This window comes from Gavia stellata, chromosome 33 (assembly GCF_030936135.1).
Source record: "Gavia stellata isolate bGavSte3 chromosome 33, bGavSte3.hap2, whole genome shotgun sequence".
NCBI classification, from domain to species: Eukaryota; Metazoa; Chordata; class Aves; order Gaviiformes; family Gaviidae; genus Gavia; species Gavia stellata.
In genome coordinates, this window is record NC_082626.1 from 4,663,707 (window position 1) to 4,683,378 (window position 19,672).

The 19,672-nt window shown below is 48.0% G+C and overlaps 1 protein-coding gene across 1 annotated transcript in view; it reads left to right on the forward strand.

Annotated features, from left to right (window-relative positions):
- The first annotated feature begins 1,859 nt into the window (after positions 1–1,859).
- The window catches only part of LOC132320050 (hydrocephalus-inducing protein homolog), a 144,339-nt gene continuing 126,526 nt past the window's right edge, over positions 1,860–19,672 (forward strand). The window contains exons 1-5 of the mRNA XM_059832152.1: positions 1,860–1,979; positions 3,124–3,249; positions 5,145–5,264; positions 8,684–8,818; positions 13,787–13,986. Coding sequence (XP_059688135.1) covers positions 1,860–1,979; positions 3,124–3,249; positions 5,145–5,264; positions 8,684–8,818; positions 13,787–13,986 — 701 coding nt within the window. The remainder of the gene's footprint in view (positions 1,980–3,123; positions 3,250–5,144; positions 5,265–8,683; positions 8,819–13,786; positions 13,987–19,672) is intronic.

The following is a 19,672-nucleotide window of genomic DNA, read 5'->3' on the forward strand; positions in this document are numbered from 1 at the left end:
AGCTGTAAGACAGGGTCAGGGCTGTGGAGGTTGGAAGCCCTCTGGGAATAAGCATTGTGGGCATGATGAACGGGATTAATTTCAAGCAAAGTGAAATTACAGGCAGAAAATTGGAACAAATAATCCAGTTATTCTCAAGACCTAATAACAAAACGTGGAAATCCAGATTAATGTTGTATCATCCCCATTAGATTTCTGTCTTGGAAAAAGAGTTATTTCCAGCTTTAAATCCTAGCTCTTGCTACAGTATGTCCTCATGTCCATAGTGCTGTGCTGTGCTGTCTCATGTTTCTTGCAAGAACAAAAGGAGACAGCAACGTTGTTGTTTCCTAACACTGTAAAGGGCCCAGTACCATGAACATGTGCAATGCTGTAGCTGTTTGGGGAGTAACGGAATGAAGTTATTGCCTTGCTTGCAGGATGAGGGTAAACCTTGAGGGGGAGGGAATGGTCATCTTTGTATAGATGATGACTTGCTGTATACAGCAAGACATCATCCACACAAAAAAGGTGATGTGGAACAGAAGGAAGCAGGAGGGAATGTGAGCTGTGATTTTTGTCAGATAATGTCAGAATGAAGAAAAAAAAAGTCAGAGTAGAGCTGGGTTTGAGAGCACTGGCCTTTCAAGTGCCAGAAAATAAGAAGCAGGCAAACCTATCTGTTCCTTGGTCCAGTTAGCCAGAAAGGGAGGGGAAATTCTTTCTACTCCAAAGTAGTGCTTAGCAAATACTGTACGTGTTTCTCTTTGTTTGTGTTGGAGACCACTTTCTGGGGTTGTTGTCTCTTCTTGCCCTTTCTTGCACCCCCACTTTGTGTGACGCAGACGGAGAGAGGTGGTCGGCAGGCTGGTGGTTGGAAGAAGAATAGCCCATGGACCTGTTAACCCCTGCTACTTGTAGGATAAGGATGCTGGAGAAGAACTGCCATTAGGATAATTTCTTCAGTGGCCCGGCTGTCACATATTTGCATTTCTATTTGAGCTAATTGCTCATGTTCCTTTAATGGTTTCATGCTTTTATTTCTGCTGTTACAGCCTCTAATGCCTGTAGGGAGCCTTAAGTTTGGGTGTTAATAAGTGAAAATGAGGGCCCTCATTCGCCATGGAGAAATGTTCTTGGGCAGTGTGGTAATTTCATGCCTGGAAGGAGTCGTATTTGCTGGATAATTTTTGTAACTTAAACCAACCAAATTAGCCTTGAGAAACTATAGTTCTTAATCAGAGTATTGAACTCTACGCTCCATTAGTTGGAAGCATCACCAGGCTCCTTGCACAAAGGGTGGACATTGGGTTTGCAAAGTCGGCAAGTAGTCTGATTTTATTAACGCTGGGGGCAGCAGCGATCCCTGGGTTTAAGGTTGTTCATAGTACTCTGAGCACTTAGTAGGGTCAGGCACACAGTCACATCAGGTCAGCTGCCCTGGCAAAATGAAGCAGCTAAGTGACATTTCCCTTCCTTCTGTTCCCCCCGGAAAACTTGTAAAGAGGAATAAAGGACAGTTTGGCTACTACTAGAGATTGGGTTAATAATTCCAGTAAATGGGATTCCAAAAGCAATGGAAGCGGGGGAAGGTGAGAAATGGCAGCAGGCCCTGGTGTGTGTTTGTGGCTCGTGGGACAGCACCCACAGCAAAAGGCTGTTTTGGCTCAGGGAATGTTTGTTCTGGGGTTTTACTGCTATGAATGTTGACTGTGCCACTTAAATATGGTCTAATCACGGAACAGGGTGGGGAGGCCTTAAGTTCTCCACTTCAGAAGGATGCCGCAGCCTGGAGACGTGGGTGTGTCCTCTGGCTCTGCCATGAATGGGATTCTAGAGTTTCAAAGTTCCGTTGTTGCTCCTTGCAGGTGAGCTGAGAGATGGCCACTGGCAAGATGCATCTGTCCATGGGGTCCTCCAAAATGGCTGGTGGATTCCAGAGGAAAGTGGTAGCACCTCGTTTTCCAAAGCTAGTCAGAGAGACAGAGGAGTCTGTAACTGTAAGTACCTGCTGTGGCTGGGCAGGACCTGTGTTAAGGCTGGAAACTCCCCCTGTGTCCCTCCTGCGCCTTCCCCTCCTGTTGTCTAGCAGCACTGTGAAGCTGGACCCCACCTCCCCATCGCTTTGCTGCCCGGCTTCTGCCGGAGGTGGCTGTCATGGTGCAGTGGGGAATGGAGTGCGCGCTGCTTCGGGGAAGGTCCAGAGTCTTGCCTGGATGCCAAGTTAAATGAATGTCCTGGGCATTGCACTGGCATAGCTGAAGCGTGAGTGTGTGCTTCGTTCCATCCTCTTTGTGTGGGCAGTAATATCTTCTGTCACGTAGGCATACTTGCCAGTGCTGCTCTGACCGTACCTGCCCTCCAGGCAGCCGGGCATGTGGTGGGCTGCTTGAGCTCTGCCTGAAGACGTGGCTGGTCCCAGACAGAACAGGTTGCAAAACAGTAATTGTATCTCGTATCCTGTGTGGAGCACGGATCCAGCCCTGCAAACAGCAGTGGAGTCAGGGCGATTCCTCCTTCCCATCCACAGACGTCCCCTTTGCTGACTGGAGCTCACTTGACTGGAGATGACCTAGTGCTCAGGCTCTGTGAATGAGATATCTCTGTGTACTTCTGCAGAGGGGTCTGTGAGGCCAGAACAGAGAGAAAACAAGTGCTAATTAAAAAGAAATAACTAAAACTTGGAGCCATTCCTCTCCACGTCAGCCTTGGCACAACGCTGCTTTTCTGCTTTCCTCTGACTCACCCAGCTGTGACATCACACACGTGTTGGTTGTGAGCATTGTGCAAGGATAGAGTTTGGGGATTTCTGATAACTCCTCGCCACTGTCTTCAAAGGTCACTGGCTCAATGCAGCAAAACTAAAGAGAAAACAAATGCCCGAAGAGCAGAAATCCCCAAACATGTCACATGAAATCATGAAGGAGAAGCTAATGGCGGGGCAGAGCCACTTGGTTAGAGCGTGTGTCTTCCGCTCTGTATCATTAATTTACTGATGTTAAATATTTCAGCAGGTAACTTAGGGGACTTCCAGGACTATCCTAGTGGCTGTGATCACAAATTATTCATCAGTGGCAGTTGAAGAAGAAAAGCCTTTCTGAAGAAAGGCATCTGTGTAACTCTTGCTGGTGTTTTGCATTTCAGCTGACTCCCTCCGCCTTCCTGAAGGAGATGTCTCTCACCACGGAGCAGAGGCTGGCCAGCACTCGGGAGATGAGGCGGCCCCGAATTATCCAGCTTCTAGACATGAGTGAAACCTCCCATCAAAAGGTAGCCTTTTCCTGCCCTTTTCCTTGCTGTTGGTGACATTTGAAGAGGGTGCGTGCTTGTGACAGGCCTGCCTCCAGCTTCTCTGAATACCTCGGTGACTAGGTCCTGTTGTCCTTTCAAACTCCCGAGTGACTAGCGATAGGACAAGAAGAAATGACCTCAAGTTGCACCAGGGGAGGTTTAGGTTGGTTGTTAGGAAAAATGTCTTTCCGGAGAGAGCAGTGAAGCATTGGAAGAGGCTGCCCAGGGAGGTGGTGGAGTCACCATCCCCGGAGGTGTTCAAGGAACGTGTGGACGTGGCACTGCGGGACATGGTTTAGTGGGCATGGTGGTGTTGGGTTGATGGTTGGACTTGATGATCTTACAGGTCTTTTCCAACCTTAGTGAACTGCTGGTGGTGGTGGAGTTCCTTCTGCTGGGGGAAAAGTAAAACATTTTTCCCCAGTGAGACATTGAAGTCCTGATATGCTTAGTAGCCAATACGAATAACCTCTGCTGAACTTGGTGGATGTTGCTGGAATTTAGCTACCAGTGCTAAAGCCCGATACTGGGGGAAGGCTGGGGCAGGGCACCAGGGCAGGAGCTTGCCATTTTCCATCCTCCTGCTGAAATAGTCGCATCTCGCTTCGGTACAGTTGCTGTCAAATGCTTGGGGTCATCGGACTCCCTCAACGGTGGCAGCATTGGCCTTTGAAAGCTGAGGGCCTACGGTAATTATTCAAGATTTAACAAAACCAATTGCATTAATGCTTTGGGTTGGAACAATGTGTGGGACCCTTGCAGGGTGTTAGAAATTGCAGGCTGCCAGATATACAGGGGAATCACGCCGGGCAGAGGCGATGTGGAGGTGCTTTATCTGGATCAACGTTTACTTTAAAGCTGCTTTTCTTACAGGACTGCTCAGTACAACACGCAGTCCAAATGGGTAGATTACTGAGGTAGGCTGTTGAGTGGAAAATTGCCAGCCAGAGACCTGTAACGAATTGGTTAAGGATTGCCCTAGACAGCACGGGAGGTTGGGAATGCGTCAGACAAGTGCACAAATAACTGGCAGTGTGCCGCAGCCACACGTGGAGACCTGCCCATGTCTTTCGAGGGGGAACAGTGCAGCTGGAAGAGGGGAGACAAAGCAGGGAGGAATTTCCTCAAAGTAGTGCCTCTGCTCTGTAAGCATTTGCTGTTTGTGTATGTTTTCAGCCATGCTTCTGCAGTGGTGTTAATTAAGAGCAATAATAGAATACAATAAAGCATCCCTTTTAAAGCTCATGGCAAAAGGAGATCTCAAGTCCAGTCTTACTCAAGTTGCCCAGTAATGCTGAGAAAAGAGCTGAACCTTATCACCATCCAATGTTCACCTCACATGTCTTTTTCCTAACTACTGTTACTTTCTTGTTGGCCTTACCTCCTCTGGTACTGTTCTCTTCTTACGGATTTCTAGGCTCTGTATCAAAAAATGATATCTGGGGATGTGTGGGACTTGGTCTCTCTGTCTCAGAGTAAAGATCATCGCGAAATGGTTTCCCACGGAGTCTCACGTAAATTCTTGGGTTTCGCTTGCTCCATGAGCGCTCATGGCTCTTTCAGTAAGTGCTCTGGAGCTGTGTGACCCCGTTAGCACAGGGCTCTGCTGGAGGTAAGCGCTGCCTTGCATTTTGGAGAAGGAAACCTGGAGAAACACCTCCCAAAAGAGCTTCTTAGCTTGAGCCCGCTCAGCGTGGCCCAGAAACTTTTGCTGAGCTCAGAACACAGGTGGGTGAGCTCCTGTTTCCCTAGTGTGAGCTGGGCAGACATAGTCACCAAGAGACTGTACTTCACGGGAGATCAATGTAGGAATCTCATTCATGAATCTTCTTCCCAGCAGCTGAACCTCTCACTGCTCTCTCTTGCATCTCCAGTTCTCCTCAGTTGACCTGGACCAGAGCTTGTTTCAGCCTTTTCCATCAGAGGTGGTGTTTCAGAGCTACGTCCCCTGCGAGGTCTATGAAGCGCCGCTGATTCTGAGGAACACCGACAAGGTAAGTGCTGGGACGTGGAGGTTTAACGCTGTGCTGGAAGAGGAGAGCAGTGTAATTCACGTGGTATACAGCATAGCAAGTTATCTGCTGCAGCGCAGCACGTCAGAATCAAATGTCTCAACACCTTTATTTTGCGAGCTGGTGGAAATCTTCCCATGCTGGAGATTCTCCCCCTGATTTTGGCCATGCGTTGGTGGTATCTAGCCCAAAGGAGCTTTTCTAGTCAGCATCCTTCCTCTCGAAAGCCCCGGACTGAGGGGAATGTCGAGGGCTGTACAGTCCGTATCTGCCCTCATGCTTTACCTCGAGTGTGTATCACGTTCTGGTGGCTCCTTGGTTAACCTTGGTTTCTGGCAGGGCATCTCTGCCTCTCACAACCTGTTTAGCTGCCTCTGCAGCTCACTGTCAGAGCACAGGGGTTGAGTCTTCTCCGCTTTATGTTGGAATAAGTTACAATTAGTGGTGTTAGCACTCCAGAAAGGGCGTTTTGAAACAGCAGTGGAAGCGGACTGATTTAGCAGGAGCAGTGGGAGGCCTTTAGGGGCCACTTTAGGCTCCTGGTAAGTTTAATTCAGTTCTGCCCAGGTTTTTCTAAGGCAACGTGGCTCTCTGCTTTCCCTTTGGAGAACCACAGCCCATCCACAGTAACATGCTCTTGAAGGTCTCCACCTTTCCTTGAAAAAATTGTGATTGTTTTGAGATTTCCCAAGGAAGTTGAGAAGGGAAAAGTTGAAAAACGTCAGCAATTTTGTTCCACTGTAAAGAGGAGAATTGAGACCTTTTGAATTTCAGCAGGGGAGATATTTGCTGGAGTGAGGCATGTGCCAAGAGCAAGCTGGTGGGAAAAGAGAGGAGCGAGGAAAGGAGCTGAGTTAGAAGGTGCTCTGGGAGAGAACATTGTACAGGCAAGGGTTTCTCTTGACACCTAGCAGTAAGTGTGCTGGCAGCAGAGAAGGGTCAGAAAAAGAAAGGTGTAATTAAAGACAGTCTTCTGTACTGAAGAGTAAGACGTATCCCTGAGAGGAGGGCGGCAGGATGGGAAGATGGAAGTGTGCACGAGAGCGGGTGAATTAACCACCTCTCCAAATCTCCCTGTTGGGGGAAACAAACAGGTGGACAAAAAAGCGCTGTTGGGGCATGTGGCAGGTGGAGGAACAGCAAGAGAAGTCAAAGTATATTTGGAGATGACAGGTTTTGACAGGGACACGGTTGAAAAGGAGACCCTTTGGCAAGGGAGGATGCAGGCGTGGTCCCTCAGTTATTCCTGGAGAGTGCTGCGCCATTCCTGGTCTGGCGTTCAGCTCGGGGATATTGGAAAGATGCAGCGTGGATGCCCATGCCCCAGGGATACCACTTGTGTGGTCCACAGTGATTCTGGGCACTCTTTGCTGTAGGTATCCTTTCCTGATTAAAGTGTGCCTCCGTTTCTCTTTCCCTATGGCTCTGCTTCATTCCCACTAAGTGTTTTGGCTTCAGCTGCTCCGTTATCCATTTGGCACTTCAAATGTTTGTCTTTGCCAAGTACCAGCCAACAGGCAAACAGTTAATTTGCTCTATTCATGCTTCCTCAAGTGGAAAAGAAGATCTGCATCAACATTTCTGCCTTTCCCAGTAAAAAATAATAAACTTGTACAGCTGCACCTTGGGATTTGTATGCCCTGTAAAGAGGAGGCAATGTGTGAACTGTTGATTTTTTCCCGAAATGAATTAGTTTTGAAGCTAGTAAGACCTCAACCATTGGATAGTGCTGGTGTGAAAGTAAGATCGGCTCTAAGGAAAATCCTTGGCATATTTAAGTACACAAAGTTAGAGATGATAGTCCTAAGAGAGGTTATCATATTTTAATTTTGTTGGCTTTTGATAATGTCCTAGAGAAAAGCAACATGTGCTCTGTCTCAGTTTTCTCACCAGTTTCGCAGATTCTTCTGAGTCATACTGACTTATACTGCATGGTAGCCTGGTGCTGTCTGCTCCATCAAAATCCAGCTGACAGCAAAGTGTATTCCAAAGAGAGGCTCTGTAATCATTCAAATACAGAAGTGCTTTGCTACATACTTCCTGTTTGTACCTGTGTTTTGTACAAGTGCTTTTCTGTCTTCAGGCTGCTCCTCACGTCTTCTGGGTGGCTTTTGCTGAAGGTCTTAACTCATCTCCCAAGGGACTTGGTGACCAAAATGTTTGTCTGCAGTGTGAAATTGGCTCTGGGAGCTCGCTGCCCCAGGGGATTGCTGGGAGCAAAGGGTGTTTGGAGGGTTCAGGACTGCCTGGGCCGTGGGTTATCAGGCTCGGGTGGGTGGTGCAGAATGAATGTCCACTTTTGCCAAGCCTCATGTGGGTTAGTTGTTTCCCCATGAAGCTGCCTGTCAGTCAAAATCACTTGTTTTAGACTTTCTGAGATGAGGTTTGGTGCTCAGGGGTTGATATCCACGTGCTAGAAAATGCCTGTGTGCAGTCTCTGTGTTTGTGGCATCCCAGAGGGCAGAAACTTGCAGCAGGGTGCCTGCAGGGACTCGCGGGTGTGGGGAGGAATGCCCAGAGATCTGCCTTGCCTGCACTGGCAGCTGCCTGGCTACAATCAGCAGGCAGCAAGAGCCTCCAGAGAGCTGAGATTGGCTTTTAGTAATGAAACCACAGTGTGAGTCAGTGCTGGTCATGTATCTCAGGGCAGAAAATGCCTTTGAAGCCCATAATTGATAGGCACAGCCTGGGGGGTCGTCTGGCTTGCCATTATTGTGGTAAGTTGACTGCTCTGATCTTCTGCATCAGCCTTTCCTTGTAGAGTATCATGCTTCTTCCTTGCTTCTCTACAGCCCCCTTTAAATTCTCTTAGCCATCTCCTTGTTTCTGGGGCTGTCCCTTTGTTTTCCTATGTTCCTCCTTTTGCTCCTCAGCTTGCTTTTATTCCCAGCAAGGCCACAATGTCTGTGGTCTCCTTCTCTTGTTGGTCTGCCTGCATGACTCTGTAGCATCGCAGCTTGACTGCCCTGCTCAAACCCGGTATGTTAGAAGTGAATTTCTTCCTTGCCCCAGTATAACACGTCCTGTTTTGCCTTCAGATAATACATTCCCCCTTTAGAGGTGCGATGGCATGGATGTGCGCAGGCAGAAGCAAGCAGGTTCTCTGGGTTTGTTGACTATGTGGATGACTTGATTCTGGTATCGTATTGCCATGCTGCTGGTGTCTTATCTGCTTGACACTTCCTTCACAGCAGGGCATTGCCCTACTGCCTCTGGCCTGGAGCTATTTTCCCCCAGCAGCAGGGATTCAGGTCCACCCTTGTGTATTATGTGTATGTACCTCGAGAGCTAAAAGTGCTTTGGAAAGGTGGTTGAGGCAGGATGTCACCAGGGCATGGCTAGGTCTCTTCTCCTCGTGTTTCCACAACTGGCAAAGTCATAGTTTCATGTCTTTCCTGCAGGTTCCTCGTCTGGTGAAGGTCGTCCTGGAGAGCTCACCTTATTTCAAGTTGATCGGCCCCAAGGATGTGTACCGTAAGGTAGCACCTGGCATGCGTTCCACTTTCCGCATCCTTTTCACCCCTGAGGAGAACAAGGTGAGAGTGGAGGTGCCAAGAGGTTGGTGCCTTCAGGGGAAGCTGCACCTGCAGGGCCTGATTCAGACCAGGGCATCTGGTGTGGGTTTTGTGGAACTGTCCTGGTTTTGGTGGGGTTGCACTGGATCTAGAACTGGGGGAAACTCTTTGCCCATGGTGAAGATTATGCTCTCACAGGCTGGAGGCTCTTGTGTGTTTCAGACTGTTTTTATCCTTCAGTGCGGGCACATTTAACGTAATGTGTATTGGCTTCAGGGATAAGAGAGTCTACTGTCTGTGGTGGGGCAGCCTCTCAAGGTGTTGGTTTCTAGTATCTGTCCATTGCTGCATAATTATGGGTTTGCTCCACTAATTATAAATACAAAGGTCTGTTTAGAAGTGACGTGTTATTTGGGGGACCCGAAGTAAGCCTGATCAGAGTGAGGACCACCACCTTTGAAAACTGCAGTCACCTTAATGTATATCACGTTGGACACAGTAGTGACACAGCTGAACGTTGTGTCTAAAGTAATCGCTTTTTTTGCATGTCGGTTCTAGTCGACACCCTGCTGTGAGGTCTGCTCCAGGCTGCAGCTGGTCACATCTTGGCATTGCAGGGTGCTGCTAGGCGCTGCAGCAGGGACTTGCAGGCGCTGCAGCAGAGACTTGCAGGCTGTGCTTTCCCTCGGTGTGCTTTCTTGAGCGTTCGTGAGGGAAGGTGCACGTGGAACAGTAGGAAAGTGTCAGGGAGGGGTGTTCATAAGATGTTTAGCCATCTCAATGGCAGGGGTGTAATTATTACGGAAAATCCTAGAGGCATGAGTAGATCCAGAGAGCTTTTCTCTTTCCCATCTGGCAGCCACTTCCCTGCCTGGCTCCGGACTGGAGCAAAGATGATGCTTTTTCATCCCCTGTGTTTCCGAGCCTTGCAGCCGTGCTGTTTCTGAGGATACTTGCCCGCCTGTGATCCAGCTGCAAGTCTAGGGGAGAGGGAGTGCTGTGCCCATGGCAGGGAGCCAGCCTGAGCTCTAGATGTTCTTAACTCAGCGAGAGGTTGATGTGCTGCAGATGACAGTGAGACATCTGCCTGGCAGAGCACGTATAGGACTAAAGGGGCAGGTACAGTCTGCAGGCAGACACCTTACCCCAGAGCCTGTGGGCAGAAATACTGGTGTGGCTGTGTCTTCATGCGTGTTATTGTGGTTGCTTTGTCACCTGGCGCCTACTCCGTGCCACACATACTTTTGCTTGGAGGTTTGAACACCAGTGCCGTGGCCCTGGTAAGTCTGATTCTCAGTGCTGTGATGCGAAGGGTCAGTGCTGTTACCTGGAGGCTTGTTAATACAGAGGATTTAGTCCATGGCAGGGAAGGGAGGAAGCATTGCAGGCATACAAAGACAGGCAGGCTGACTCCTTCCGCCAGCCCCCCGCCACCCGTTAGCACTGTTTTTCGCATGACTTTGTTGGAGAGGCAAGGTTAGGGGATAGCTCTGAGCCAGCTGGTGTTTCTGCAGCAGGCCAGAGGTGCAAGATCTCTTTGGGCATAGCTGTTTTCTCATCTTCCATTTGCAGCTTAGATTCAGTTTAACACTTTGTCCTGTCCTCAAACAGTACGGATATAGAAAACTAAAGAGGAAATGCCCTGTGGTGCCTGGCTCCCCATGCGTGTGAAAGAATCTGTTCCTTTGGAGGGACTGAGAAATTATTTAACATCATTAATATTTAGGGTAAAAATTATGTTGGCCTAGGGCAGTTCTCCATGCTCCCCAAGTGACACGAGAGCTTAATGTCACTGAGGCAGGCTTTGCAAAGTACACTGGTGCCTTTAAAATGTGATTTATTAGTATAAATTAGTGTTCATCTTTGGGGTGGAAGAGGTAAATGGGTGCCCATGAAGGGCGGCAAAGTGCTGCTCTTCAAGTTTCGAGAGGCAGCAGAGCAACATGTGAACATCACCCCAAGTAGAAGTAGGGTGAGATAAACCCCAAGAGCACTGATGTCCAATACTTTGTCCCTTGTCTTGCCCTTGAACTGGCGAGCATCTGGAGTAGGGAGCTCTGCCAGCGAGAGGTCCTCTGCACAGCTTCGGTGACAGCCCGGCGGGTTTCTGCTGAACTGGGTTTTGTGCCCCTTGCAGGGGTTGTGCAGGGCATCGGGAGAGGGGTGCGTGCTGCTCGGTGAGGAGCACGTAGGGGTTTATACAGCCGAATCAGAATTTTGTACAAATGGAATGATTTGTCTCGTCCTTGGTGGAGCGTGAGTCAGCGAAGTACCTGAGTGCTGTAGCTCAGCTAGAAATGCATCAGTAGCATGGTCAGGAGGTGCCCAGCACCTTGAAAACCCCTTAGCGAAGAGGCAGGCTCTGGGAAATGGTTCTGTAAAGCCACCATGGATTCACAGCAGCGTGAGCAGCCAGCTTCTGCCTAGCACCCCTCTTTCCTTGCTTTTTCCCCCCCTGTTTGGCCTGACGCTGCATTCAACTTTGCTGCGAGGTCCCACTTTGGGGTCCTAGAGCATGGTTGAAGGGTCAGCACGTGCTGAAGTGCTTTGAGTCAAGCTTTGTAGAGGATGCACCGTCCCAGGGTGTCCCTGGAGAAGGGGCTCAGCACACAACATGTGTGTAGGTGAATGGCAAGAGGCAGCTTTCTCTCTCAAAGGTTGCGGTTGTCTCTGCGAGGCCAAATCCTTGTTGCTTTAGCTTTGTCTTTGCACGCCTGGAGAAGTCCCTTCCCCAGGTGCTGCTGTGCAGGCAGTCCCAGTGCCCCTCACCGGCAGCAGAGCTGGGAAGGCTGCCTGTGCTTGCTTTTGGGGGGGATTGATTCCTTGGGCTCTTATTTACATTGCTGCTGATCTGCTCCTTAGCGATGACAATGACTTGAAAATTATTTCCTTTTACTTCCCTCAAATGCCTCCAATTGTTGAAGTTTTCTTTTTTCTTTATCCCCTGCTGATCTGAACTCCTTGCGTCCTCCTCTGTCTACCTGGCTTCTGGAAGGGAGAGATAAGTCAGTATGGCATGCCCAGACTTAATAAGGCACGCAGATTTCAATTGGATTTACAATGCCTTTGTTACAGTAGTGTGGCCAAAATAACAAAAAAAAAAGTAAATAGGTTTCTTTATTTGCTAATGCAGTTTCTGAGGATCTAAACAGTCCAGGATGTGAAGTACCCAGCTAATAGGTGCTTTAAATTCACATGGGCTGCCCATAGCTTTTATTTTAGAGGGCTTAGGCTGCAAGGTTGAGTACAAAATTGCTAATTCAGAAGGACTTGCTGAAGATGAAATGCATTCCTGAAATGTGATCTTCCAGTCTGTAGGTCGTTTGCTGCAGTTCCTTTCCTGGTATTTTACCTTCCAGATATGAGAAGGAAAAGCCCTTCTGCAATATCCAGTGTGAATATTTGAGATACCCAGAATAAAAGATCCTTCTTTATTCTTTTTCCACCTTGGATGTGACAGCGTCTGTTAGTGCAACCTTAAACCCCAGCCGAGCAGGCGGTTGGTAGGCGCTGGGTGTTAACTGCTGTGCTAAAGCTGTAGCTCTGTGTCTGTGCCTCCTCTGGCTGCTGTAGGTCCCTTGCAGGCTTGGAGAGGGTGGGTATGGGAGCAGGAAATCCCAAGGGCAGAGGAATGCGAATCTTGTCTGGTTGAGGGGGTTTGCTGCTGCGTGCAATTCCTAAATCACCTGCTTGCTGCTTCAACAATTACAAAAATACCAAACGAGATAAAAGCACTGAGGGGAAAAAAGATCAGGACAGTGAGTGAGTGATCAGAGGCAGAGCTTTTATCAACTGGTCAATAAGAGCTGCTGGAGGTAATGGCTCCTGGCCCTACTAAACAGTTTTACCACTGATTTCAGCGGGGGGCAAGGTGATACTTCCAGCCCAGCTATGCCACACTGTAGATCTGGAGATCGATCTGCTCAACCCTACAGCAGCATGATTTTGGTGATTTGATTCACCTCCCTACTGCTAAATGCCAGACAGCTTGAGGGGAGGGGGGGTCTGTCTGTCTCTTTTCTGAGCAAGCCAATGACTGGGAATAGCAGAGCTGAGTTTGCTCTGGTCGGGATGTCTGACCTGCCTCAGGGAGGCATGCTAGCAAGGCAGCATTCTGGAGACTGTAGAAAAAGGAGGTGATGAAGACATCAGTCATGCAGCGGAGAGGAAGCAAAGCTGTTTGCTGCCTCCGCTGAGGCTAGGAGGAGATGTAAAGGGAAATTGAGATTAGACACAGAAAGAGCTCTCTTTAAGCCTAGGGCAGAGCTGGAACAGGCTGCTGAGGGCAGGGGTGGAGTTGTTAGTGCTTTCAAGTACTTGTCAAACATCTCTTGAGTAGTGTGGGTACAGAGCTGAGCCAGTTCTGGGGTGGGGAGATGGATCAGATAACCTTTTAAGGGTGTGTGTCCCCAGCTTTGTCTCCATAATGCTATGGGAAGGGGTGGGAAATACACCTGTACCCTACACTCAGCTGATAGAAAAAAAGTATTGTGTCCAGCTTGTTAAGTATTTCACCAGACTGACTCTTGATTGTGCATGTGGCGAAGTCCTTCTGAAAATGTACCTGAGCATCTCCTGCCAAGCTTCAAGGAGGTCACTGCATTGCTGGGATTGGAGCTGGCCCTGTGGCACAACTGGGTTCTTAGTGGTGCCTTTAATAGTCTGCAGTGGTGATCAAGGCAGGTTCTTGTTACTGCTGTAATCCCGTACATGAAATGACTCTATTTTGGTGCCTCAGAATCCAAGTGTCAGATGATTTTGTCTGGTTCTGCCAGCTTGCTGGGAAAGCAGGTGACTCAAGGGGGTTGTTCCTTCTTTGCGAGTTAGCAGCCCTGTTCAAGTCATGCTACTGGACTGAAAGGTCATTAAGGCAAAAAGGACTATTACATTATTGAATGCGTCTGTTAGAGTCCTAGAAAACAGCAGCTTTCCTTCTGCTGTGGGGATGGTACTAAACGCACTGTGCTGAGATTGTTTCTTTCCCTGCAGGATTACTTCCACCAGGTCACCTGCATCACGGAAAGGGAAAAGTTCGTTGTGCCGATCCGAGCTATAGGTGCCCGAGCCATCCTGGACTTCCCTGACCAGCTGAGCTTCGGTGTCTGTCCCGTCAAGTACAGCACCCAGAAAACACTGCTGGTTCGTAACATCGGGAACCGGGAGGCCCGCTACCGCATGAGCACTCAGAGGTAAAGGAACTCAACATCTTGTGCAAAATACTGTTGCGTGATAATATAGCTGGTAAACGGTAACAAAAAGGAATGAGAGCATCTGAGCTGCTGTATTGCAGCCGTAGCTGGAAACGGGCAGGACATGTGGGTTTGGCAGTTGCTTACGGTGTCTTAAGCATGATACAACCTTTGATAAAACTCTGCAAGCTGCAGCAAAGTTTTACACTGCAGTGGTGTCTCCAGCACAGCATCTCACTAGATGAATTCTGTTAGCTTGAAAGAACAAATAAAGGAAGGCAACCTGACTGCTCTTGGGCTGTATGGGATAGTGTGTGGCAGATGACAGGTCTAGGGAGCTCGGTTATGTAGACCAAACGCAGTGTTAGGAAATGGCTGGCTATGAGCTGGTGGAAGAGACATTTAAGAGTTGATCAGCAGCTGTGTCTATGTTAGCAAGTCATTCTGAGCAATTGGAGATGAGTAGATGAAAGCTGAGGGTACTGAGGCCCTGAGAGTAACACCGTGTGGTCCAGGAACTTTGTTTTCCAGTAGGTTTCTTCTGGTCCTTGGGACCAAAATATTCTTAAGTAGAATGAGCTCTTAGGTGGAGATGAGCAGACACTGGCTTCAAGATTGCCCTACAGCCCCAAAGCAGAATGCTACTGAGGGCACAGGCAAAAGATGCGGCAAAAATCTGGTGCATGGATTGGGAGCGTTTTCTCCTGGAGCTTTATCTCCCCTAGGTTTCCTGGAGAGTGCTAGAATGTTAGTAGCTAGCTTGCAACCTGCTGATGGTAAGTACCTTCTGAAACGGTTGCATACCACTGTCAGCCAGATACACCCGTTCTCTGGGAGGCCACAAGCACAGGGTATTCCGGTGGTCCCCTGATCAAATGCCTGATGGGAATTGTGTTGCGGACAGCCTGTGCTGTTCCTTTTGGTCTCAGAAGGCAGTCACTGGTTTTCCAGTTGGCTGAATTGGAGAGGGTAATGAGTTTTTTGACACCGCATCTGCAAGGAAACCAGTTCAGTTGGCTGGTAATGAGTTGAGAGTGGCTTGGTCCCAGAGGTCTCGGTGTAGGAGCTGAGGTCAAGAATGCAGCAAAGACCCGCTGTCTGACTTGGTGCACCTGCATTGCCTCAATTTCTTCCCCAGGAAAACAGGGCTCGAAAGAAGACTTCTTACTTTTGTCCTGTGAAACGTGAGGGTCCAAGAGGAGCTTCCACCACAGCCTGGCAAAGCCATTTAAGCAGGCTTCGAGGATGCTCTTTAAGCAGGCTGCTGCTTTTCACCATGGAGAATGCATAGGCAGGAACTTGCAAATCAGTGTACAGTTTTCCTCTGGGATTTCCAGATCTGGTTGTCACAACTAAAATAAATCCCCAGTAAAGTCTAGCGTCTTTTTGCAGTGTACTTGCCAACTATTCTATTGCGTGATGCAGCGTATGTTGAATCCTGCTTGATACAGATTTTAAGACTTTTCTGAACTTCAGCAATTAGGTATTTCAGTCCTGATTTGCAATAAAGCGATGGGAAGCATTATGAAAATTTTACTTCAAACTCCACAAAAAAGTAGAATTCTGAATAACCGGATTGCATGTTTACAGAGCTCAAAAGCTAATATGATTTCCCTTGTTTGCTGAGGGCAGCAGTCATCTCTTCCATTTCATTATGAACTTTTGACAGGCAGTTTGAAATTTCAAACAGATGATTTAAATCTTTGAATATAATCAGCATTTTATTCTAATTAAGTCGGTCCTACTTTTATTCAGATTTCTTTTTAAATACTCTGAAGTTCCTGTGTTTCTGCTCTCTCTTTTTTATTTTTGCTTTAAGTGTTCAGCAAAATGTCATAATGAATTCTTCATTGGGAATTTTCTTAAAGGTTGAGTTCCTCTAATGCCTGTCTGTCTACCATCTGCCTATACAGACATGCACAGATGTATAGGAAATAATAATGAGAAATTTGAGGAGTATGTGAAATGGGATTGGGCTGATTTAGAAGATAAAATCGTAGAGTACCTTCAGAAGGGACCGCTGGAGGTCATCTGAGCAAGCACCCTGCTCAAAGCAAGAGCAGCGTCAAAGTTTGATCAAGTTTGCAAGCAACACAGCTTGCTACTCGGGACCTTTTTGTATTGAGCTTTGAATGTCTTCAAGGTTCCCTCGCTTCTCTGGGTCTCTGTTCTAGTGTTTGACCACCCTCATGGTGACAATTTTTTTTTCTTAATATCTGCTCCGATTTCCCATTACTGCAACTTATGCTCATTTTCCCTTATTCTACACTGTACATTTCCAAGAAGAGCCCGGCTCCATCTTCTTTACACCTTCCCTTTACGTGGTTGTGAACAGCACTAAGATCACGCTTCATCTTTCCTTCTCAGGACTGTACAAACCCATTTATCTCAGCCTGTCCTGTGCTCCAGCCCCTAAGGTCCTCTTCTGTAGAAATGTTTTCTGTGCCATCAGTGCTCAGCGTGTACTGCTGGAGGTTATTCCATCCCAAGTCCAGGATTTTGCCTTTTTCCATCCCTGAACTGCATGAAGTTCCCATCGTCCTGTTTCTCCAGCCTGTTGTGGTTCCTCAGAGCAGCCCAGCCCTCCAGTGTGTCGACCACTCCCCAAAGCGTGGTATCCTCCAGCACATTTGGAGTGTTCCCTGCTGTTGACCAGGTCAGGATGTCCCCTTGCAGCCCAAGACCAGAACAACCATGTTGTCTCTCTGCGATGAGGCTGTGGTGTGCCAGGAGTGGTCATTGCAGCCAGTGCTGGCGACTGTACCGTGTGACATGTCATCACTGCATTGCACCAACTCTTTTCTTGCTGTCTGAGTGCCTCTGGACCCTCTACCGTAGCTGTAAACTTTCCCATTATTGACTGAGTCTCTTGATAGCAGTGATCAATGGTTGATTCCTTGCTGCCTGTGCTATGAGAAGTTGCTCAGATACCTACCACTGAGCTCCCAGGTGAGCCCTGGGGTTCTAGCAACCCCAGCAGACAAGAATTGGCCTCCCAGGTGGCGTGACAAGCTGGCTTGAGAATCAGACTGATACACCGCTCCACAGGCTAGTAGATTATTAGCTGGCAATTGTCTTTGAACAAATATATTTACAGAGGCTTTCACAAGAGAGGCCATTTTCCTACTAACGTTAGGGGAATAATTTCCCTGTTGTAGAGGCTATGACAAAGGCTGCATCATTATTAACAACAGAGGTAGTGAAGGTTTAATGTCACTAATTCTTTTGAATGACTCTCCTAATAACGTGGTGATTGATTATTATCACAGAACACTTAAAACTGTGGTTTGGAAATGAACGAGTTATGTTCCCTGTCCTGGAGAGCTTATAGTGTAAATGAAATGCATAATCAAGAGTTAGGGAAAAGAGTGCCAGCCTTCCAGACTGAATTTCAGGACTGTTTTAGTCTTTCTTATTTAGTGGAGAATTTAAGCAGCTTAAGTTGAATGTATGCTTGACTTCTGCTGAGTAAGGATGCGGTGTTGTGTTAAAGGCACTCTTAATATCCCATAATAGCTTTGGTGTGTGTTGATACGTACAAGCACATGCATGCATACGAGAGAGGGAGGAGGATTAGTGGAGTAGAAGGGAATGAGAGATCTGTGTAAGTTTCTAGACCCATCAGCTGCCCTCTGTCCTTTCCTCTCTCTCTGCACAATTGAAGCTTCTGTCTTAGTTGCCCCAACTTTTGTTTTCTGGCCTGAGCAAATTCAGGGTCTTGCACATTCGCAAGCCAGCTGCAGATGCCACCCTTTCGTAGTCCCTTGCACTGCTCATATCGCTTCTCTTGGCCTCCTTTCTCTGGATTCCCTTCTCTATAGCATCAAGCGTTACCTATCTGCTTTCACCTTCGGTGCATTTTTCAGCCCATCTCCCATCCTAACCTTCCCGCTGTCAGTATGGACAGCTCGGCTCTTACATCTGGTCAGTTCATGATGTTCCCCGCCTGTTATTCATTTATCTAAGGACTTTGTTTTCTGTTGTGCATTTCACTCCAAGGAAGACCTCTTAAGTGAATCCGTGGGGCCAATACAGCATCCTTCTGCTGCTCCTTGTTCAGAGCTCTCCCTTGCCATGGTGTCTACCAGAAAACATGGCCACATTTTAACCACTTTTTGAAAAAGGAAAAAAAAAACCCACTAAAAGCACTCATCATGCGGTCTGGCTTTGTGCCTGTCCTCTCTCTGCACGTCCATACCCAGCTCTTAACTGCATAGCTTAGTAATAATAATAATAGTATAAATATAGAAAGTCTCTTCCTGTCGTTCTCATTGTTAAGGCAGGATAATGAGTTTCTTCTCCATGACATTCAGGGAGATAAATGTCATTCCAGTACATTTGAGTTGAAAATGGTGTCTAGAAGATCTCAGGGCAGCACTGCCTTTTTCTGACGTTACAGACACTGTACTATGCCATGCTATAGGTCTAGAGAGGATCAGTCTGAGATAAGATCCATTTAGGAATGTCCCCACCAAGCTCTGAAAGCCCAGGTAATTATCACAAATCACACAGAATCATTAAGGTTGGAAAAGACCTGTAAGATCATCAAGTCCAACCATCAACCCAACCCCCCCATGACCACTAAACTAAACCCGCAGTGCCACGTCCACACGTTCCTTGAACACCTCCAGTGATGGTGATTCCACCACCTCCCTGGGCAGCCTGTTCCAGTGCTTCGCCACTCTCTCAGGGAAGACATGGTTCCTAATATCCAGCCTGAACCTCCCCTGGCGCAACTTGAGGCCATTTCCTCTTGTCCTGTCACTTGTCACTTGGGAGAAGAGCCCAACACCCACCTCTCTGCAACCCCCTTTCAGGTCGTTGTAGAGAGCGATGAGGTCTCCCCTCAGCCTCCTCTTCTCCAGCCTGAACAACCCCAGCTCCCTCAGCCGCTCCTCATCAGACTTGTGCTCCAGACCCCTCACCAGCTCCGTCGCCCTTCTCTGGACACGCTGCAGCACCTCCAGGTCCTTCTTGGAGTGAGGGGCCCAAAACTGAACACAGTATTCGAGGTGTGGCCTCAGCAGTGCTGAGTACAGGGGCACGATTATCCTACGAGGCACAGTGCTTGGAGCCCCCTTGCATCCCTCCCTGTAGTACCCACAGACTACATGGAGGCATGGGATTGAAAAGTTACAATAAGACGGACAAAGACCATCCAAGAATATGAAAATAGAGCCTAGGTGCAGTGAAAGAGGGAAAGATAGAGCTGTGGGATGCTGACTCTACACAGGCTTTTTCAGCACAGGGATGGAGTCTTGGATGCTTTGACCTAACCGACTGGGTTTACTGGAATAGTGACACTGCTTGACTTTGGCTGCTCTACCATTACTAAAAGTAATGTATACTGAGATTAAATGATCTTTGGGTTTTTCCTGCAGTAGATCTTAGTGGACAGATGAGGCAATTCAATCACCAGTAGATTTTTCTGCCTTCCATGGGGTTGGAGGTAGCTTTGGATGAAATTGATTCTCCCAAACTCAGTTAATTTTATAATGCAAATTAAGGGGTCAGTAGACCAAAGGAAGTTTGGTCGTAGAAGGTAAACATAGCATGGGACTTGAGGAAAGGATGTTGCAGCCTCCCTGCACACTGCATTTGCTAACTGCGTGGTTGCAGGAGAAAAGGTGGCATGGTGGCTTGAGAGCCTGAATTGCCAGCTTTGTTCACTCGTCAGTTGTGTTTC